At 42.0% G+C, this 23,451-nt stretch overlaps 1 protein-coding gene across 2 annotated transcripts in view; it reads left to right on the top strand.

Annotated features, from left to right (window-relative positions):
- b4galnt4a (beta-1,4-N-acetyl-galactosaminyl transferase 4a) overlaps positions 1–23,451 on the top strand; it is a 127,950-nt gene that overhangs the window by 87,773 nt on the left and 16,726 nt on the right. For both annotated transcript variants that reach the window (XM_056387066.1, XM_056387067.1), the window contains exons 7-8: positions 4,257–4,324; positions 17,586–17,664. In XM_056387066.1, the coding sequence (XP_056243041.1) occupies positions 4,257–4,324; positions 17,586–17,664 (147 nt within the window). The remainder of the gene's footprint in view (positions 1–4,256; positions 4,325–17,585; positions 17,665–23,451) is intronic.

Here is a 23,451-nt window from a genome sequence, read left to right as displayed (position 1 = left end):
AGTAAAAGGAAAAAATTTCTTCAAACGTCCTGTTTCCTGCTCTCCTGTTTTCTGCATGGATGCAATACTTCTTTTCTCATGGCAAGAGTATATGGCTGCATTTTTCTGGTGCACATGCTAGAAAAACATGTGACTAGGCATGTGAGCGTGAGCGTGCACACTATTTTCTACAATAGTTCAAGTTCAATTGAAAAACCACACGGACAGAAAAAGAAGAAAATAAGAAGAAAACAGCATTCTGAGGTTATATCACAGGTCACCTGTTTCTCTATTAATTCTCTCTTCTCATATTGAGAGAAAAAATTATTTAGAAGAAAAAAGAGTTGACAGAGAGAGGAGGAGTGCCTCCATATTTCTATTGCACACTCAAATTTCTTCTATTTCTTGACCCTGTTTTGTGTTCCACTTCTCAGTGATGCAGGGCCACTGGCCATCTGAAAATGAGATTTTCTCGAGGTACCCTCATGTGTGGGTGAGGTTCACACAGAGATGCAGTGGCTGTGTGTGTGTGTGTTTGTGTCTGCAAGAGCAAAGAAAAAAGAGTGAGAGAGGTTACATTAGAGCAAGGTTGGTGTATGTCTGCTTGAAGTTTAAGAAATTGAGTCCCCAAGTTCCCCCTGCCTTATAGGAGATTTCTAAAGTAGAGGGAAAGTATGACAGTAAGTCCATGAGGGGGTGTATTTTAAAATGTAATATGAAGTGTGTGTGTGTGTGTGTGTGTGTGTGTGTGTGTGTGTGTGTGTGTGGTGTGTGTGTGTGTGTTTGTGTCTGCAAGAGCAAAGAAAAAAGAGTGAGAGAGGTTACATTAGAGCAAGGTTGGTGTATGTCTGCTTGAAGTTTAAGAAATTGAGTCCCCAAGTTCCCCCTGCCTTATAGGAGATTTCTAAAGTAGAGGGAAAGTATGACAGTAAGTCCATGAGGGGGTGTATTTTAAAATGTAATATGAAGTGTGTGTGTGTGTGTGTGTGTGTGTGTGTGTGTGTGTGTGTGTGTGTGTGTGTGTGTGTGTGTGTGCCCCCTCATGTCTACCTGGCTGCTTGCCTGCTGATTTACCTCCTGCCTACTGTGGTGAGGAGATGCTGCTCTCAATAAGCAGTGACTCATCGTTCAGTGGCAAATCATGTGAGTGTGTGCGTGCATGTGTTTCTCATGTACTGCATGTGCACATGTACCTCGGAGAACATCTGCCACTCTCATTGCAGAGCTGCGGTACTTCACGTGTTTTGTCCTTGTAACAATGTCTTTGATCACAGCCTTTGTTCGCGAACAGCTGATTACCCATCTGACAGGGAAGAAAAGAAAATAACAACCTTTCATTCTGGAAGGAGATTTGCTCCTTGACACTAATGTTTTTCCCCTTTGTGCAAAGCTACATATTTTAAAACCTTCAATTTACATTTTTTTTTACAGCTTTTCGCAAAGAAATCTAGATCATCCAAAACCCCGTGGAGAAGAGATAGTTTTAATTACTGACACATTCATGTGAGAGAATTGGAGAGACATGCGAAAGTATGAATTTAAAATTTTATGATACATCATCTGAAATACATTGTTTGCTCGTGTACGCCATAGTATAAATCACAACAATTTGCATAGATGGTGCCACGAGTTAATATTTACTGAGGAATCAAATGAGATGATCATGTTTTTTGCCTGTACCGACATTTGTTTTACTCATTTGAAAGAAAAAAAAAAGATTTACTGTATTTAGAGTTGGCAGTGGATAAGAGATGAATATTGTTGCAGTGCTGCCGTTGCTGTGTGATCACTCACTTTTTCATCTCGTGAACAACAGCTTTTTCACAAGAAAGCAATTCATTCGCAAGGAAAAAATATAAACATGTGCGCACAGCAGCTAGAGACATTTGCAGGTTTCCCATTTATATTCACTGCAAAGTTTTAAGTCCCAGTTTCTTTTTTTTTTCTTTTTTGTCCCTCTGCTTTGAAAAATTTTAAAGTTCTGCTGAGGTGCAAACTCTATTCAGCTCTTTCTTGTCAAAGTTATTTAAGTTTGACTGAAGCTTGGCTGCTTTTCTTAAGAAACCAACAGCAATTTGCGGTAACACAGATTTTATTTTAATAGGGATTCCTATGACGGAGACGAGCTTAAATGAGATTCTACTGCAGGACTTTCTGCAGACTTCCTGTCACAAATCAGGGTGAGCTGAACAAAACACAATGAAAACTTAAAGCCTTCTTGGACTTAAATGAGCTACAGGTCTCATTTATTCATGTAGAAAACAAGGATTACTGCACACGCTCAAGTCAACTTGCACACATACAGAACACAACACGAGTAAGCACAAGAGGAACGTAGACAATACAATTGTGACTGATGCAGATAATTAGTACATGTAGTACTAAAAGGTGGCAGTGTTGGTGTATTAATAAGCAAATTGTTCTTATGTGCAAACAGATATATAGTATATAGAATGTAAGACTGTAAGCATAGCAGCATCAAAGCTTTGGTTTGTTTTTCCCCTTACCTAGAAAAACCATCCAACATACATGACGATAGGGATTAACAAGTCAATTGTGTATCAAGGGTAACTAACACAAGGTTGTCTGCTGGTGCACCAATAAGAACACTGAATCCATGTCATCTGGAGGTGGATCGGACGTGTCTGACATTGCAGACAGCGGGTGGAGCCTTTGGGTCTCGTTATGGACAGATGTTTAATGCCAACCTACACATGAAAGTCTGTTTATGGGTCTTGGGGAGTAATGTTGCGTATGTGCAAAAAGCCTTTTGTGGCCGATGTCTGGTGTCGGATGGTCCTCAGACTGTCTGATGTGTGCAGTTGTCCATCTATTGTAAAATTTAGCAGCCTTCAGTGCTAGTTAAAAACTTTCATGTTTGAATGCCCACACAAGATCATATCAGCATCACATCATTTATGAGTGAACCTGCTCTCCACTCCACATTCATCAAATGACTCTAATTGGAAATTCAGTTCTAAAGTCACTAAACATTTAAATGTCTGAAAGAAAAGTTTTCATATTTAATGTAAACTCAGTGTATTAAACTGCGGGACTTGAGAAAGTTATATATATGTATTATCTATGCAATATATATTTATATATTACCTTTCCCACTTTTTCATTTAACTCCTACCTTTTTTTCTTCTTCTGTGCTGGAGGAGGAATATATGAAGAGACTGTTGGTGTGGAAATGTGCTACAGCAGCAGCATACTGTGGGCTTCAGAGTGAAGGCACAGTAGCACACATTGTGTCCTCCTCCTCTCCAGCCAACTGCTTCACAGAGACTCTCAGAGGCTTCGGCACTGCCAGGGGCCCGGTTGATTTTTGGACAGACATTACTCCATGTTTTTGAGTATTTTTCTTCCCCATAGTGGCTCTCTTCACATGCCAGCAAACACACTTAGACGTGCCGTTGTATAATTGCCATTTCATACGTATAAGTGTCATTATGTTACAGGTGTGCGTTACTGTGTGGGCTGCATTATGGTACCCAGAGTTAGGATCAGCAGCTATTTACAAGCCGAAAGTCTCTTGTGATCTGTCACCACCACACACCACAATGTTTGCGGAGCAGTTTCAAACCCGGACGTGTGGCCAGCACAAACAATTAAAGGCCATGCCCACTGTGATCTTAGCCTTATTCTTTCTTTATGGATCAGCAACAGCAGGGGGCCCTAATTAGTGAGTTGGCATGCTTAGGAAATGAATGGGCAGTGATTCGACCGCGGGGCTGAAACAGGAGCCCCGGGGTTCCCGATGAGCCGGCTTCTTGGAGTCAATTTTGGCAGGGAACCGCTCTTTCTCATTTTCTGTCAGTTTATGGCCATTAGCTATCGTCTGTTTGCTCACTTTGCCGATCAGAACTTGCCTCCTGACTGATTCCAACTGTTGCTTCGGGGAATGTAATCTTGTTTTCCCAATTACTCTTCATTTGCTGTGCTATCATAACCAGGGAGGTGATCGGGATCTTTTTCAGCTTCCCTTTCAATCAATCGATCTATTTTCTGGATTAAAAATGAACTCATAAGGTCCACTTTCTTTACAGACAGCACTCCTCCCTAAATAGTCTGTGCGTAAAAATCATTACGCAGCTGTTTCTGGCTCGCAAAGTTGATTTCTAAGAAGGATGTTTCAGACGAATACTTTTCAGTGTGCCTCAACATTTCTTATGCTGTTCTTATCCCCTGCTCTCGCACTTTCTCTCCCCGGCCCCACCCCCTCCTCTTTCTCCCACACTCTCTCTGATCTGTGTCTCCTGCCTTGTGTGTTGCAGCTGGGTACAGAGTGGACCGCTCCAGGCGAGTTCAGCAAGTTCAGGTCCCAGTCCTCCAAGTCTGTGCAGTAAGTACCTGTGACAACCACGCACTTAACAGCACAGTTACTTCACTCTCCACCCGGTGCTGAGCCTGAAACAAAGCCCTGCTAACATCCAACAGAAAGCTTGACAAATACACATCTCCACTGGAGCATCTCCTGTGTTCTCTGGTTGTGGCTGTAGCCGGTCAAGTGTATCTCTACCTGTTAAGTAGCAGCATATACCAGGTTCTTTTATAACACCATTGCTTCAAAAGGCTTTTACTACTCACATGCAGGAGGGAATTGACGGCTCACTGGTGTTCACTGGACAATACGAAGCAGATGTCTTCTGTGTGTATCTGTGTTTACTTTCATGTATGTATGAATTAACATACGATTGGTCTCATCCTCACTCTCTCTGTCTCTCTCTCTCTGTCTCTCTCTCTGAATGTAAGATGGGAATGTATTAACCTGTCCAGTTCTCTCAGATTCAACACATCTCTCTCCCTAATTGGTGGGAGCTGCTAGCATTAAAGCACCTTTAATACAAGCACTGATCTGCAGCCAGTTTGCTTCTAAAGTCATTGTGGAGTTGATATGATAATGCAGCAAGAGAAGAGATCCGAAGAACGGTGCTCCTATTCCTTAGGGTTCCCTCATTTGCCTGATTGGATGAAACCCATGCTGTAGAGTGCTACCTTAAATTATTCACACATGCACACACACACACACGCAGCCAATGGTGTGTGTCGTGAAGCATCAGAGTATTTTAGGACTTCTGAATGATGCAAGTTGGACAATAAATACACACAACAACGAAAAAGAGACACTGTTTTCTTAATTGTAGTTAAATTAGTATTTACAATTATGGATTGTTCAAAAGCATTTCTGCTAAAAACTGTGGCTCATGAAACATTCTTCAACTGGTCAAAGTAGCTTTCCAGGGATGGACGATGTGATTTAAATCAATATTCACAAGGATTAAAATATGAAGTCGATATATATCCCAACATGACTCCAGTGAATACTAAACCACATGCTGACCAGTCCACTGCTGTGCATGACGCCATTCAGAAAGATTCATTCGGTAAACAGAAACAGGGACATAATCTGATCATATTATCATGATACAATTCTGCTTAATATCAATAAATGACATGTTCAGTGTTACTTGCACACACACGATAATATACTAGGTGATAGATAGAATTAGTGGTGAGCTTTGGCGCAGTGGTAACAGCAGCAGGTCTGTAAATGGACCTGTCTGTTTGGTGTAGGTGTGCAGTGGGATGAGACTGTCTGTGGAATATTGGAGTGATTTAAGCACCGTCTTTGAATCCCTAGTTGATATTAATTTTAGTGCATTTCACTGAAATACAACGCACGCACGCACACGCAGATCAGAGGCCCTGATCCTGCACATCGCACTGCCAATTTGTCTAATGTGTGTTAAAGGTTTTCTTTTTTTTTTCCCCCACAAGCTGCAATTGAGTTTTTAACTAAAATAAACTGAACAGAATACTCCTGAATTTATGCTCACGACTCCACAGTGTCATCAAAATAAAAATAACCGCATCAAATGAGGCATTAAAGCCATACATCCAAACATGTTCCTCCTGGAGTTTTTCTCACTGCTGACTATTAAAGGAAAAATTGTTCTGTTATATGAAAAATCCTGCCTGTTCATACACAATCATGTCTATGTGCAAGACAAGTCATGCACACAGACATCAAGTCCAAACTATGCAAGACGACAGTCAGTGGAGGTGTCTCATGCTTACCATACGTGCTATGCATCCTCTGTTGCGATTGCAGTATTAATGTGACATTGATGGTAATTCACTCTGACTCACTGTGTCGCTCCAAGGTCTCACTATGTGTCAAAGTCTCATCAGAAATGTTTATGTATCATTATGTGTCATTCTGAGAAGGATTATTAAGACGCATAAAAACCACAAGGAGATCTTCAACGCTCATTAAAAACCATACATCTGTTGCACATTCTGCCTTCTTTTGCTACTAATTGACACACACACACACACACACACACACACACACACACACACACACACTTTATATAATGAATGAAAATTCATTAATGACTGAACCCAGGCCAGGACCTGTTGGCGAGTGTTTCTGTCTGTCTGTGCGTAGGATTAACCGGGCCTGGTTAGCACAGCAGGCACACCAGACTACAAGGGAGCACAGAAAGATGACAAAAGATGAAGTAGGAGAGGAAGGAGACAGGGGAGGAGGAGGCGGTGGAAAGTTTTTTTCTGTTTTCTCTTCTTGTCTGACAAGCGTCCTGCGATCTCCGACAATAACAAGACAACAACAGAATAGCCGAGCGGGGAGGCAGAATATGGCAGGAACATTATAAAGGTTGTGCAGTGGAGAACTTTGGTCGTGACATCGCCTGCGCTGTAGCCAGTTACTTTGCCTTTTTGGGGGGAGATGGTTGTGTGTTTATGTGTTTTGGGTTTGCGTAGAAACTGCAGGACGGTTTTCTACAGTTGCCTCAAGGGCAGCTGGTGCAGAGAACATGCCTTACCTGTGGGAGATCTGACACAAAATCAAAAATCACGTTACTGAGCACATATGCGCACATTCTTGACATCTTAATATTTTTGATGTGTGAAGTGATTCGTGATTCCTCCGTCACATCATGAAAATTTGCGAGGTTTAGGGGTGGATAAGGCTAATGACTGAAGTCAAATCTGTCTTTATTGTATAGCTACACATTTTCACATGCTTCAGGGGAAATGTGTCAAAGACTGCGTGAAAGTCTAGCTTAAGATAATGAGGCAAAATCTGGTTTGATGCTGCTGCGCGTGGGCTTACGAAAGGGAACATATAACATATTTCAGAAAATGCATGCCTCTGTGAATTAATGTGCATGTGTTCGTTTAAGTAGCGTGCCATTTGAAATTCCTCCCTGCGTCTAATGACTTCATTGAAACATCTCAAATCCAAAGCTGTTTACTTGTCGTTTTCCACGTGTTCCCACGTGCCTCACCGTGCGACATGCATCCCTCACACACCATTACACTCGACCTGTTTATAGCTGCGCTGATGTGCTCTTGAGCGTGGCAAATTATGTGTGCAGCAGGATTAATCGTTGTGCATTCATGAAATGGTATTCTTCAAATGAGATGGGATAGAATTGAAATGAGCAAATTAGCAGTGCGGAACAGGACATTAGATCATTATTTTCTAAAAAGAGAAATTGCATCAGAGTGTGTGTGTGTGTGTGTGTGTGTGTGTGTGTGTGTACAGCAATAATAATCAGTCATTAGACAGATTTTATCACCTGGTAATTTGAAACATTTGTATGCCTGATAAAATAAAGAAATAACTGAACAAAGTGAAACAGAGTAGGTGTTTCTACAATATTACACTCAATTTATAGACAGAAAGCATCGGTGATAATTATTAGTCATTACACGTGATGCCACAGCCAGCCCTTGGCAGCATGATCCACTTGTGCAATTTGTTTTTGGAGAATAGGTTCAGGGCCATTTGAGCCTATTTACAGACTCCATTCTACCGCAGTTAAGTTGTGCGCACAGCCTTGATCAAAGCTGCAATTTAAAACAGCTCTCAGCTCTGCCACTGTTTCTACTTATTATCATATCGGGCACCAGAACAGGATGAAATGGGACAAAGCCAAAGTAAAATGGAGTATAAAAGAATGGGGGTGAATGGTGCAGAGCAGAACACAAGCGAACAGAGAGCAGCCTTCAGAAAAGTAATTGAACAGAGGAGAGCAGAATGAAACACAACAGACACTCCCACTCTAGCTAGGTTAGGTTTGTTTTTTTTCTCCTCTCTCTTCTTTCTTGTTTCACGCTTTGGACTGTGGGTATTTATACGTCTCGGTTCATTGGAGCTGTACGGCCGAATGTAGTAGAGCTGAGTGAACAGTGACTAATGGCTGCTGCAGGGTTGAATCATATTGTCAGGGAATGAGGCATATTGCTGTTGAGGGGTTCACTCGAGAAACACTTCACTCGCCTGTTGGAGGTCTCCGCGCGATGCAGTCGAAGGCCACTGAAACCAGCAAACACACACACATACACATACACAATTCACACACACTCACACACGTGCACCACATACAACAGTGGCGTGCCCTCAGGATGAGCAAGGCCAGCAGTGACCAGTTAAAGATAAAAATAGACATCAATTACCACGATGCGGAAGCAAAAGCGATCTCTTGCCTTACGTCTCAGAACAGCGCCCGGTCCCACAAAGGATCTAATACTGACTGTTTGCAGTCATCTTCTAATTTACTGCCCCCCTTGTGGCCGCAGCAAGCCGTTGTCTCTGGAAGCTAGGTAGACTAGCAGCCGTCATATCTATCAATTCTGTCGTTTGACAAAGTATGATGCTAGCTACAGACTCAGCGTGCTCATCAAGCTGCCCTTGATTCAGCTTCCACCGTTCTGAGATCAGTTACATGTATTATTATATACATACGCAGACGCGTGTAGAAACTGTACTAGCGCGTTAGAAATTGCTTCAACAGTCTTTTCTTCTTAGGCGTTAAGAGCTAGCATCAGCTAGTGAATGAGCAAATTACACTGCTAATCACCTTCGTCAACATGCGTGACGACGAGGAGTTAGTGTGTAATGTGGAGCGGCTTTTGATAACTCTTTTTGCAAGGAAAGCTTTCACAGACATATTTATTCAATGCGCATATCTATATTTAACCAGTAGTTAGTTCTGCTTGCTTATCTGTAAAAGTCACTGCACGCCACCGACATACAATATGTATAATATCTAAACACCCTCTGTGGTTACTCTGCCGACTTGGACGACTGCATCTAGAGCTTTCTGGTGTGCTACCCTCATCTCAACTTTGCCACATTTGTCCCATCAGCCCCCCACTCTCTCTCGCTGTCTCTCGCTCATTTTTATGGCCTCCTCCCTCTGTCTGATTCAATATAAAGCTGTAAAAGGGGGAAGAGGTAGGAAAGGGTAAAGGCTTTCTGTGTGTGTGTGTGTGTGTGTGTGTGTCTGTGTGTGTGTGTGTGTGTGTGTGTGTGTCTGTGTGTGTGTGTGTCTGTGTGTGTGTGTCTGTCTGTCTGTGTGTGTGTCTGTGTGTCTGTGGTGTCTGGTCCAAGACTCCGAGAAATTATGCTTTTCCTCAAATGCCTGCTTGTCTCCAGCAATGGGGCGTGGCCTTCGTGTTGCTGTGATGTGTGAAAGCTCGTCCTAGGTGGCAATTTGAAAAGATGGGATGGACAGGAAAGTTGGACCGGTACACCTGTTAGGGAGATCTTGTAGTCATCCACACCACCTGGCTATGACCACCTGGAGGTAATGACTCACAGTGTTTAGTGTGTGTGTGTGTGTGTGTGTGTGTGTGTGTGTGTGTACAGAGGAGAAATAGTTTTGCCTATGATCTAATTCTGAAGTTTGCTGAATAAAACTTGAAGATGGAGAATGTTTGTCCCTCTTGCTGTCTCTGTCACTGCCTTTCTTCAGTCCTTTGTGGCTCCATCTCATTAAAACTTGTCCATGTGAGGGTTTATATATTATCATCACATGAAATGCAGGAAGAGCCATATAGTCCCTGCGCAAATACCAAACATTTGCCACTTCCAGCTTATTGAATGTGAGGATTGCTACTATTTTCGGTTTAAATCACATTAAAAATAAATATCTTTTGTGTTTTGGATTGTTGCTCCACTTTGGACTACTGGAAATTCTGATGAGCTATTATTCACTATTTTCTTGCATTTTACTGTTTAAATAATCACTCCACTTAGAGATTGAAAAAGACTGAAGACTGACAATGAAAATAATCATTAGTTGTTGCCCCACTTAACAGGGTCATCAAAATCAAGCCTTAAAACGCTCAAAATAGGCTGAATCAAAATTAAAAAACTGCTTCCTTTTGATGCTGCTAGAATCTGCTGTTGTGACTTTCAAAATAATACTTTTCTCAATTTGAAAGTGCCCCCTTTTTTGGTCTGTCTAAATCTCTGTCTCCACCTCTGCTCAAAAACTGTGAAGTGATATCTTTGCTGTGCCTGCTCGTTACTGTCACAGCAGCTTGATGAGTGACAGTGAAGTAGTCAGATGAGGAACCCAGATAACCCCGTCAACACTATCTCCACTCTCTGACACAGCTAGCAGAGCCTCGGGCTGTATAGACAACACCGTGGAGATTGACATTTGCTAAAATTCTATAAACTGAACTGTGCTGAGTTGCATACTGAGCTCGTCTGACACCGCACTTGACGTCAAGTATTTCAGAGCCTTTTGAGCGGCTCCGACTGGGATGTGATTGACAGTCAATTGAAGATTAGACGAAATATTGTTTGAGAGATATTGGAAAGTAATGAGCTCTGACTGAATCTCATCAGCGTGGCTGGTTGAAGTTCACAAAAATGCCAAGCGCAAGTCAATTAAACAACGTTTTTTGTGTCTTAAGTTTTAGCATTAACCTGCATGTGCCTCTGTAGATGAGTTTCTAACCACGAGGGTCTGTTGTGTCAAGATTTTCACCTTCAGGTGTAATGACTAAAATTAAAAATGGCTGCTGCAGACCTTTGACAGTGGTGTGGTGAGGAGGAAAGGCGGAAGCTGATTCCAAGGTTATCTGTGATGCCGCAGCTGGCATTTTGAAGCAGCGTTCACTTCACAAACTGCGGTAAATGACATTTACGCCCAATCCTCCACAGACACGTGGGAGTTGATGTGTGTTCTTCCTTTTTGTGTGTGCGCACACTCATTTGACAGTTTATGCTTTCTTACTTTTTTCCCCTCTCTTAACTTTCTCCACTTCATCCTTTTCATCTTCCTTTCCCTTTTACTTTGATACATACATACTGAAGTCGCTCCCATTTGTTTTTTTATACACATGACTTTACAGAAAACCTCTAAATCCCAATAACAGTTGGAAGGATAGAGTTGACTGTGCCTTTCCCAGCAACAGTGAGGGAAACCTACTGAAGAATGACCAGTTATTTCAGTATGGGATCTCTCAGTATCTATAATTGAATCACTTAAGCACTGCTGGCTATTAGCTGGCGAGGAGCATTTAGAGAGAGAAGTGTGGTACTTGTACGCATCACATCATAGGAATACTGATTGAGCATGGAGAGAAGCTGAATGCACCTGCACTGTCTCATTATATGTATATATTCACTTATGTGTGAGTGTAGGCCTGTATGTTTCTCTCCACTCAAGGTAATTGGTGTAGCAATCGAATTATAATGAAGCTTTTTGCCAGCAAGGTGCAATGACTTCTCTGTCCCACTTTACTCCCTCACGCCTTCACTCTGCCATCTGTTTCTATGAGTGATGGAAGCCCGCTGAGACGCAAATCTATGTTTGAGTGTGTGCGTGTGTGTGTGTGTGTGTGTGTGTGTGTTCTTGTGTGTGGAGGCTTATGTTTAATCAGAATGTCTTTCAGGGTGTTGATGCACATTTCTTGAGCTGCGAAAGACTGCGGTAGTGGACATCTGATTGGCAGTAATGCATGAGGACGACCAACCCATGTCACAGGGTTGCTTCTGGCCAGACGCGATCAGAGACAGTAATGATGATGGAGGGTCAGCTTAGTTCTTAGAGGAAACGGAAACAGGAACAGATCTGTGCCTCGACACAATCCTCTCTGAGCTCTGCAGGCAGCTCCTTCCACCTCATGGTTTTGGTTTTTGCTCTGATATGCATTGTCAGCTGTGAGACCTTATATAGACAGGTGTGTGCCTTTACAAATCAGGTCCAGTCAGTTGAATTTACCACAGGTGGATTCCAATCAAGGTATGGAAACATCTCAAGAGAAAAAGGGAGGCACCTGAGCTAAATTTCAAGCTTCATAACAAAGGGTCTGAATACTTATGTCAAAGTGATATTTCAGTTTTTCCTTTTTGATAAATAAATTAAAATTCTGGTTTTTGTATTGTCATTATGGGCTGTTTGTGTAGATTGATGAGGATAATTATTATTGTTATTATTAGAATAAGGCTGCAACATAACAAAATGTGAAAACTTGAAGGAGTCTAAACACTTTCCAAATGCACTGTAAATCTTAAAAGAATAGGCACAAACATACTTTCATTTTTTAAAAAGAACCAGCAGTTTCATCAAACAGCTCGGCTCTGTGGATTTGAGCAAAAACACTACTCAAATAGGAGTAAATAGTGTATTTGTTTTAGACTATTTTCAGCTGTGGATTAAGAGGCATTTGGTGCACTTGCGAGTGTTTACGGCACCACGACTGTGTACTGCATGTCGGCTTGGCTCAAAGTAAACTACAGTTCCCATGTTTGTTGTAACAAAGGAACTTTCCGACCAGTGTAACATTGTGGCTCACTCATAGGTTTTTGGACAATGGAGGCTTTGGCAACACAGGCAGTTCTTGTTAGTAGGATCAGTTCATTTTTGTTGACACTATTATACAATGTGAGCGTGATGAAAAGAGCGTATGTTTATTATTCATATTGAATATGTTCTCTTTTTTTTTTCTCCTTCATATGTCCACGCATTCAGGCCACTAAGAGCAGTAGGAGTGTTAACACCATATCAAAGCGAGGAAAAGGGGGAAGTGGACGCACAGTTAACATATTTACACTATAACGCCATATTAGATAATTACATATGTAGGAAATGGACCGGGTGGATAGAGGGAGAAGAGACAGTGCGAGGAGCGTTGCAGAGAAGCGACGGACAAGATACAGGAGAAGAGAGGGAGAAAGAGCAGTGGATGAAGGCGAGCGGTGGGAGATGAAGCGGAGGGAGGGGATGGAAGAAAGAGGATTTATTGCGGCTGCAGGGAAGAGCAGCGTGCTAGCTCTCTGATGGATTAGTGGAATGCATGAGAAATGGAGTGAGGAGGGGAGAGGTTTGCGAGGGGAGAAAAGTGAAGTTTGTGCATCTCCTTGGGGCAGCTCTAAACACTGATATCATTAATGTAATTGAGAGGAGAGCACTCGCCGAGCGCAGTCTTTTGTTTAAAGGCCACCTGTGGGTATTAGAGAGGGAGGAATAAGGCAAGAGAAGGAGAGAGAGATGGGGACGGGGTTGACAGTCAGATAGCATTAATGAGAAATTGAGTTGGAGGAAGAGTGGAGATACTGGAAGAAAGTAGAATGAGGAAATTGCTGTTGCCTGCGGGCAGATAGGAGACAGACAGTGTGATGAAGGAAGAATAAGAGAGAATGGACTTGTATTTACCAAGGGCAGAAAGTATGCTGTCTCGATTTCACTTCAGCTCTGCTCACTGCAAACCAGGTTAGTCATATAGAGGGTGTGTGTGTGTGTGTGTTTGTGTGTGAGAGAATGTGTGTCAGCCTGTCTGTCGATCGATCTTCGGGGTGTTATGCACCTAAGCTTTTGTGTATTTATTTAGACAACCCCATCTCTTCTTTGAGATGCCTGTGAATGGAGCTTTGTCTCTCAGCAGGAAAAATATCTCTCTATACATTTTCAAGCCAAATAAATATTTCATACTTCAGATCCAGCAGACTCTGAGCAGCCATGATACTCTCCCAACATTGTTTAGCTCCAACAGTCCCATCTTGTGTTATCCAGCCCAGTCAAGCTCCTTTGTCTGTCTCTATCTGTTCAGCCCAAAGAAGAGGAACTGGAAACAAAGAGTCCAATTAGTCAGGCAATTAGACTCTTGTTTTGTGTCCTCTACTCATCCTCTGAGTCACACACTAATAGCTATTCTTTCCTCTTCCAGCTCTCATTTGCCCTTCACTTGCTCCTTTATGGGGTTTTTTTTCTTTCCTCCCTCCTCCTCCGGCATGGCGTTCTGTATGAAATCATGTCTCAGTGATATTCACTGTAATGTATTTTTCCTTTCAAGATACAGAAAGCATTTATAATTCCCTCTCTGTTTCGGCTGTTCATTTGCTATTTATCGCTCCTCCTTCATCTTTCTTTCCGCCTGTCTCTCTGTCTCTTCATCTCTTTCAACCAGAGCCCGCCTTGTCATCCATCACAAGAGGACTGGTGTGACCAGTCTGCACGCACACACACACACACACACACACACACACACACACACACAGACATAGACACACACACACACACACAGACACATTCATGCGAGTGCAAAACAAAACACCTCTTTCCTTCCTATTTTGTGCTCCTTTGTTTTGTCTCTCTCTTCCTCCGTCTTTCTCTCCAGAGTTTCATAGAAGACGTTTGGACAGAGTCACCTCAGATTTCACATACCCCTTCACATCTCTCTTCCTCATATCTGTCCATATCTATATTTGGGCCGATCATGATTAATTTATGTCTTTTATTTTCCCAAAGAATAACTCATAACTAAGTCTAGTTCGTGCCAAATTGAAAACAAAAACAAGACACAGACACAAAGAAATGATGCAAAGTTTTTTTAGTTTTTTTTTTTTTTAAAGGAAAAGTATCAGGCTCATTCACTCACACTGTCTCACCTCAACAGTGGAACTAAATTACATACGACCAAAACTGAAATTGTTGAACTGGCAAATCACAAAGTGAAAATCCAAAGGAAATAGAAATGGAAGAATAGAAAAGTGTGTGAATAGGACTTGATGTTGAGCTGTTTATCCATCTCCGTGTGTTATGATCCTTTTGTTTGTTTCAATCTCACTCTGCTGTGTTGATACGCGTGATATCTGTGGTGTGTGTGTGTGTGTGTGTGTGTGTGTGTGTGTGTGTGTGTGTGTGTGTGTGTGTGTGTGTGTGTGTGTGTGTGTGTGTGTGTGTGTGTGTGTGTGTGTGCATTGTCTTATCTGGCATCTTACTACAAGTAAACACAAGTTTTTATTGGCCGAGCTGCCAATCTCTCACCGCTGAAGTCCAGGCTCTCTGTGTGAGTGTTTCTACATTTCTGAGAGCTAGAAGAAAAGACATCCTCAAATGTTGACAGACAATAGTATGTCGAGGATGCATTTTGAGAGTATTGTGTGCGTATCTGTGCGACTGTTATCTATTTGAAGTGTGCAGTCTGTGGTTTAGTGGCAGCTTGACTCAGAAACACTGTGGCGGCAGACTGCGTCCTCTCAGCTCCGACATTAGATTATCCCCCAGATGGAGTCAGATTATGGTCTGAAACAGACAACCTAATGAATGGTCAGGAAATGTACTAATATTCCCTAAAACCATCCACCGTCATCTGCTCAGGGACAGGAACTCGATAAGCTGAAACTGCCAAAATTATCAGTTTCAGTTCAGGATGTTAAGAGAGATGTTACATGTCAACCTAAAATTTAATTTTGTCTGATTGGGACAGCGATATTTAATTGCCTCTTTTTAAAAACCAGTTATTTTTTGTCTGATAGTAATATTTTCATGTGATACATATCCTTCATTAAAGTCATAATGTTGCCCTCTGTTCTCCGGTTGACAAAATTCTGATTACTCAGTATCCCCACATTATCATTACGTTCATTAAAGTTTCATCTGAACTAATCTAATCTAATGACTGAAGTGAATGTAAAAATCAGATATTATTTTCTTTCTTTAAGTGTGGCTCAGCTCAGAGTCTGGGGTTAGGGATGGCGTTAGGTTTGAATCATTTTGGGAAAGGGCAAGCGAGATGCCACGAGCTGAAAGTACCACTTAAGTTTGCCGAGTGCCGTTTCAGCAGCTGCACAGAGATATGTTCCCTATTCATGAGAGAGTGACCTTAGCACACTGTCACTGCTCCCTTGCACCTGCAGTGATTTATTGGTTACAGAACGCTGGGCAGCCGGATGATTTTTTTGCGCGAGGGCAACACGTGACCGTCCCCCTTCAGGCCGTGTCCTTCCCTTTCAACTCAAGTCAACCACATCCGCAACAAAAACTCACAAATACACCGCAATGGAGGTCTGCACTCCTAACTGGAATTTGGCAATCTTTACCATGAAAGACCAGGCATTAATGTCTGGTAGTGCTTACTTGGTGCATTAAGCAATCAGTTCAGTGACAAAAAATAATCAGCAACAATCATTCAGCGAAGCTTTAGCTTTTTCTGCTTCTCTTTGGGTTTTCCACTGTTGGTTGGACAAAACGAGCAGCTTTAAGATTATATAGACTATAGATTATATAGCATTATATAGACTAAAACATTTTAAAGATGCACTTGCACGTATTTTCTAGAACAAAGATATTCATCAGGTAATAGAAGTATTTCTGTTGGCTTGCTTTGCATGTCTTTCTTCTGTGTTATCTTCTGTTTTTGTGGAACTATTTTCTATTCAAAACACTGATTTCAACAAAAGAAGATGAGTTTGTGTTTGTTTCAGGAGACAAACAGGAGACAGGAGAGAGGCAGGGGAACTTCACAGAGAAACAAGGCGCAGGAAATGGAGGCAAAGACAGAAAATGAACAAAGAAAAAGAAAACCATCACATACTATAATGGATCGGAGCACATGAATATGGAGCAGTCAAATGATTTTAAAGTAGCATTAGTTACTGTTACACGTTACCAGGCTGCAGCAAACGGAATTAACATGATCTTATTTGTAGGAGATGGATTTTCCAGGGTACAGTAGCATTTTATCCACATAAGAACAGCTTTTCTATTGAAGACTCTTGCTTTAACAAATTGTGCCTTTACACACTGTTAATGTGTACTATACATGTATACACACAAAAAATGGTTTTATTTGGTGCCACACAATGTGGGTGTGTGTGTTCGATTAATGCATGTCTGTGTTTTGAGAGCTGATGTGTGGACAGTGCTCGGGCGTCTCTCATTCAGCAGCAGATGCTGCCTTATTATCCAGGATGTGTTTTTGATAAGAATAAAGCATTGTCGCTCAGTGTATGTATTTCATCAGTGTGGGGAACCTTTACTCCGTCTAACCAGGAGTTCCCGAGAAATAGTGGAGCTTGTATAAGTGAAAAATGTTGATTTATGTGGAGCATCGATTTTTCTTCCTCCCAGTCTCAAAAGGAGTGTTTTATTCAGGACCAGAGGCTGATAATATCCTGGCTCACTGCTGGCTCTTTTGCCATCTTGCCTGTAGCACTGAGTTATATTTTAGGCTGATTAACCAGTTTATACCCAGGTTCAACTGACATATGTTTTACAACTATTTTTTGCTTTTTAAGTCAAGCAGTTTGCCTCAATCCACTGCAGTCTCATTAAATCCTGATATTTCTTAAGTTTTTTTATGACCAAAAATTGCACACTGTTGTATTTCTTGAGGGCTCCACACAGTAACTGTTGGTATGTTCTCATAAGTGTTGGTCACTGAGAAAGAGCCTAAGGAAGAAGGAGCTGCAGTGGCTTATTGTAGAAAGATTCTTTTTTTTCCCATCAGTGTCAATATCTAACAATAACTATCTCTTTGTTTCCTTTCAGCCTGATCTCATCCAGACGATACTACTTCGAGATCCTCCACAAGCAGGATGACAAGGGCTCGGATCACGTGGAGGTTGGGGTAAGTGGACTGTTCACTCCTCTGCACCACTTTCTCTCTCAGCAGTGGTATAATGCACCTCAGGCGAAAAAGCGCAGAGATGAGTGGGGCTTAATTTCGAGATGAAGTTTCGTACAAGAGACCACACGCCTTGTGGGAGCATGTACTTTGAGTGGGAGGGCAAATGATAAAAAAGAGATCACTGGTGTGTGTATTGAATGAATCTGTTAATAAGCCCCGGGTTATTGTCATCATGGTGACCATCATCATCAGCAGAGCAGCAGTAGTGATGCTGGAGCACAGAACTTCATTGTCATTTTTTGCACCCTCAAGGTTAATGATTTTTTACTTCTTTCTCATTCTGTCTTGATCCCCTCAAAACCTCTGTCTCTGCCTCTGGCTTATTTTCTCTACTCATTTTTCTGTCTTCCTGTTAGTTATTGTTAGTTTATTCCTGGGTCTTATACATGTAATCTCCTGTCATATATTTTTCACCATGTTTTTACAAGCCCAGCTCATCACTTTACCCCTCATTATCCGTGGCTACATTTCTCAGCTTTGCCGCCATAGTCTTTTCTATGTTTCTTTAGTCTCTCCAACCTCCAGTCTGTTGTGTTCAGCTCAGATCGGCTGCTTCTGGATGCCGGTTTCAAGAGAGGGTTTGACAGGGGGATGCAGGAGCTCCATGCTGAACTCGATAGCTGCGTGGTGCCAGGATGATCACACATGAACTCGATGAGAAATGAGATGCAGGCTGAGGACTCTCTGCATTTGGATGTATGAGAAAACCAGCTACTTTACAACCACGCCACACTGACACTTGGCACCTCTAGTCTATTTTAATATCGGTAAATTGGCACAGTCAGGTGGAAAGTACCCATGGCAATGGTTTTCTCTGAAGTTTCACACGGGCGGTATGAAATGTCCCGTTAGTGGTAGGTCCCCCAAGTGCTATACAGTTGCTGCGTTGTGGGTTGTTGATGTGGGTGTGTTATGAATATTCTGCTGATGATGTGCAAGTGTGACTAATAAATTACAGCCCATGACAGCCAGATCCCAGTGGTAAACAAATACCTTCCCCTTTATGTGGAGAGCCTCTGGATAGGACAAACAGACTGAGTTGGTGAGATATGATGCAATAAAAGCTGAGAGGATACACTGTTATTATGTCCTTGATGTCGGACTAATGATTCCTGCTGGTTGGTTGAGCATCTGTGTGCAGGGCAGAGGGAATGGGGGGGGGGGGGGGGGTAAGCCTTAAATCTGCGTTAACTGACATATTATCACAGTAGGAAGTTGATATGGCTAACCTGTTAGCAAGCAGTTGCCTATTTACATATACAGCAGATGTGGAGCGACATTAAAATTCATGCGGGGCTGGTAGTGTACAGGAGGTAATCAGAGATTTTTGGCCAAGAAATGATTCCCTTGTAGGGCTGATTACAGGGTTGATGAGAGTGACAAAAGTAAAATTGTGCGCCACAAGACCAAAACAATAAACTGAAAGATAGTAAAATGCTCCATAGCTCTGAGGGGAACTTTAAACTTAGTGGTAATTCTTGTCATGAATTATTTCCATTGTGGGTATACAAATGTGGATTAAAGCAGTTTTAGAAACACATGAGTATGTTGTTTCTTTTTTTCTCCATATGTATTAAAGGAGATATTTATCTGTCTAAAACCTCCATAGGAGGACAATGAAAGCTAGCAGGGAGAATTGCCCATTCCAAATAGAGGAAAAGGGAGGAAATGCTAAAAAAAAAAAAAAGGATAACACAACTCTGTTGCAAATGCAGGTAAGATTTATGGCCTTCAGACTGAAGGTCTTGGTCTCTTAATCAGAGCTCACCGGCTTCATCTAAGGACAAAGGTTGAATTCACACAGCCGCCAAAAAGGAGGAGAGGAGAGTGAATAAGGAGGAGGAAAGAAATGGGGCAGGAGTGTGGAGGAGAATATATACAGAGTTTGTTCTGGAGGCTTTTATATGAAGTATTTCTGCTCTCGCTACCTCGTGCTATTCTTTTCATTCAAATCATCAACTTCCCCACAGACTCCGCGAGTCGTCCAGAAAACCGTTCGTGTGATCATGTGTACGAGCAAATCAAGGTCATGTGGATATCCATCTCTCTCTCTGTCTCTTTCTCTCTGTCTCCACCTCCCCCACCTCAGCCAACTACCCATGAGGCCATCAAAGTGGGTTTGTACTAGTAGAAACAATTTAATGAAGCGTATAAAAGTCATGCAGCAAATCAAGATTGTGTGCAGGAATGTGTGTGTGTGTGGTGTGTATGGTACGCTATCTTAGTAAGGCCCCTGTGTGTGATTTAACAGCGGAATACATTTCACACCTTGACAAAAATAGCAGATTTACCGTGACCAGCCCACAACAGCATAAGCCCAGGGCTCACATAAATCCGCAGAAACCCAGGCACTCATTTGTTAAAGAGCAGATAGTGTGGATTCACAGCTCTTTCTTCTGTGTTCAGTGCCAAGCTATGATTGTACGGTCAAAGGTGGGCTGTTCCTTTGGGAATGTATTTGTTCGTTATAAAGAAACAAGAGGGGAGTAAACATAAGATATCAGTCCGAAAGTTACCTTTTGGCAAAAAAAAAATAGGAAAGAGAAGCCTTGTTCTCACCGTGTTGGCCCCTTTCTTTTCCATCGTGTGAAGGAATTAGGGAGAATGGCCACAGGAAGGTGGAACATAAACAGCATTAGAGACGGGAAGAAACAGGTTCGGAATACGCCGTGCTTTCCCTAAGGGGATGGAAACAAGTGTATTTGTATGTACGGACAGCAGACCAGTGAATGAGGAGACTGTGGAGTTGTTAGGACGAGCGGGCAAGTTACCAAACCTGCACTCTGACCGAACCTTTTCCACTACAGTCTGCCCTTTACCTCAGTGTTTTGCCTCAGTTAACTTCACATAAACTCTCTTTAGAGTGATGACTGTTTTTTTTTTTTTTTTTTTTTTAATGGATTACGTGAGATGAAAGAAGATTTAGTGAGCAGGTAGTTTCATTAAGTTTCTCATATACGCCATCTGGATCTTTCTCAGTGAAAGACGGGGCCTTTCCACTGGCCTAATGGAAAATGTCTCTTGCTAGCCTTGTGACAGAATGAAGGAAAGTGTTGGCAATTAAAGGGCGTGATTGAGAGGAGGAGGAGGAGAGAGAGTGAGAGGAAGAAGAGAAGAAAGTCATGCCTTAATTAGTGATGGCAAGTTTATGGAGAGGCAGGGGTGTGGGATTTAAATGCAGGATTTTAACGACCCCCGTTTTATCACCCCTGCCAGGCCAAGTCTCAAACTGCCCACCAGTTCATACACACACCCATGTGTGCACACACTTGCACGCACACGTCTACCGCTGCAGACTCATGGGTGCAACGCGTGCACACACAGGCCCCTCAACAGCTGCCTTGCGCCTTCCCTCCTCAATATAAATCAGTAGTGGTCCGTGCGACCTGGAGCCAGCTGTTAAAGTATATTGTGTGTGTCTTTATACTGTGGAAATAAATTAGAGTTCTCTCAGGTTTTTTTTACCACTTCAACACCTTTTAGGGTTGACTCTAGTTCCCACCTTTCAAACATATGGAGTTGTTTTTTCTGCCTCAGTTCACTTTCTCTTTAGCTTTTCAAACACTTTTTTTCTTCTGGTACTTTGTCTCATCAACTTTGCTCTTTATCATCACCATGCACATGTGTGATTTTCTCGTCCCATAAATTACTTCTTTTATTTTTTTTTTACATTTTTAAACACATCTTAGGATCCTAGATTAAACTGAACTCTGTGTTGTGTTTCATTTTGCCCTTGTCTTTCTTTAACCATTGTTTTAATAGCTTGCTCTTTGTCCTTTTATCCTCTAGAGGGCAACATCAATACCAGTCAATAGTAAAATAGCTGCAACGATTGCAGGGTTATCATCCAGGCTGTCCCTCTCTTTATGAGCATGATGAAAAGTGCAAGACATGCCCATAATCTCTCAGTGGGAATCGCTTCCCATAATCAAAAAGATCACATCATAAAACTAATTATTCTTCTTCATGTTTTTCTCATTCTCAAAACCATTTATGTGAGAACTTGCGCTTTTTGAGCCCTCGGGGATTTAAAGCCGTTAGCAGAACTGATGTTCGTATCTCGCTTCCTGTCCTTCATGCCAACACTTCCTCTTCTCATCGTGCAGATTTGATCAGACACATCCCAAAGAGCACCACCACACACATGGCATGACACTAAAAAGGAAGCTATATAGTGTCCCATCACCCACACTCATTGTGTCTTAAGTAGTGCAAGTCTTTTTAGCCTCGAGCGTGGAGCAGTTTCTCTGTATGACATATTTCTGTTAGAAGATACCCTGAGACCACACTGGTTTTTTTTTTTTAACCTTGTCTGTTTGCTACAGAGTTTTCGAGTTTGTGGTACTTTTTGATTTCTCATTCTCATTCGATAAGTTGTCAAGTAACGTGAGCTTACAGGCACTCTGACGCTAGCATATTCCGAGATTACATTCTGATAATGTGTTTTACCATCTGAAAGCAGTTTAAACATATCCGGTCAGGTCTGTATTGTCACACTCACTTAGACTGTAACCACTGATTTGTTTTGTCTGTGTTTTACCTCTATTTGTATTCAAGTCAGGCTGGTTGTTTCTGTGTTATCTCTTTTTCCTGTAAGCATTGTGTTGACCAAAGTACCTGCGTGTCCTCATCATATGTGGCAGCAGAGCAAACACCTGGGATTTTAAGAAGCGTGCTTGGACTTTCTGTCATATATGTTGGATCTAGCGAGAGTGTCAGTGTGGCTAACTAGTTTCCACTCAGAGCACATAGGGCGTCTCTGTAGTCCCACTGACTATGACGTGCCTGTAATTGCTATAGATATTGGACTCATTTGTCTTTCTGAAATGTCTGGTCTGAGAGACTTTGGCTAATGTATAATTCAACATAGAAAATCAAACACCCCGTCTCTGTATCCACCTCCTCATCTCCCTTTGAATATTGTTCCTTTGTCCCCAGGCAAGACATGATATGACATGAAAAAACAAGCCACTGTTTTCATGTCAGTGCGACAGGGAACGGATAGTGGCATTTATCCTCCAGCATGTAAGTGTTTAGTTCTGTTTAGTTGTCAATTGAAATGAGAGCATAATCAGTCAGGAGCTCTGCTGTGTATCATTGTTGCCGTGCTGTAGTTTTTGGTTAGCGTTTTATTTTAGTTAGGTGCTTTTTCAGCTCTTCTTCCACTGTCTGCTTCCTTGTCAACTTTCATTGTGTGAGGCTTCTACAACAGTATCAGCAAAGCATCAAAACACCACCAGTCCTCTGCGCTCTCTTCAGGCAGGTATCTGTTCAGAGCCTGTCAGGAGTCTCTCCTTGATGCGCTGCTGCCAGGCGCCTGTCAGTGGGCAGCACCATAGCTCCATGCTACAGATTTTCCATTAGTGGCGGTGTTAACGCTCATGCTTTGTTTCTCCTCCTACCAGAGCTATCATAACTTGTCTTGCATCCCATCAGCAAATGGAACTGTGTCTTGTCATTTCTTGTCATCGCATGTATTATTTATTCCTATTCTTGAGGAAAAAAAATATATCGTTAAAATTTAAAGTCATGTATTAAACAATGGCGCGACCGGTCAGCTTTGTCTAACAAAAGTACTTTCTCAGAGTAGGGTTTATTCTTGTAAAGTAAGCTTCGTCTGTGCCAGTAGTCTTCCAGGGTTTGACTGTTTTGCCAAAGAATTCTGTTTAATAGTTATCTTTATAAGCCATTGTCTCATCTTCTCATCTCATCTGGGAAATACACTTA

The sequence above is a fragment of the Seriola aureovittata genome, chromosome 10 (genome assembly GCF_021018895.1).
Source record: "Seriola aureovittata isolate HTS-2021-v1 ecotype China chromosome 10, ASM2101889v1, whole genome shotgun sequence".
NCBI classification, from domain to species: Eukaryota; Metazoa; Chordata; class Actinopteri; order Carangiformes; family Carangidae; genus Seriola; species Seriola aureovittata.
This window is presented reverse-complemented; position numbering and strand designations above follow the sequence as displayed.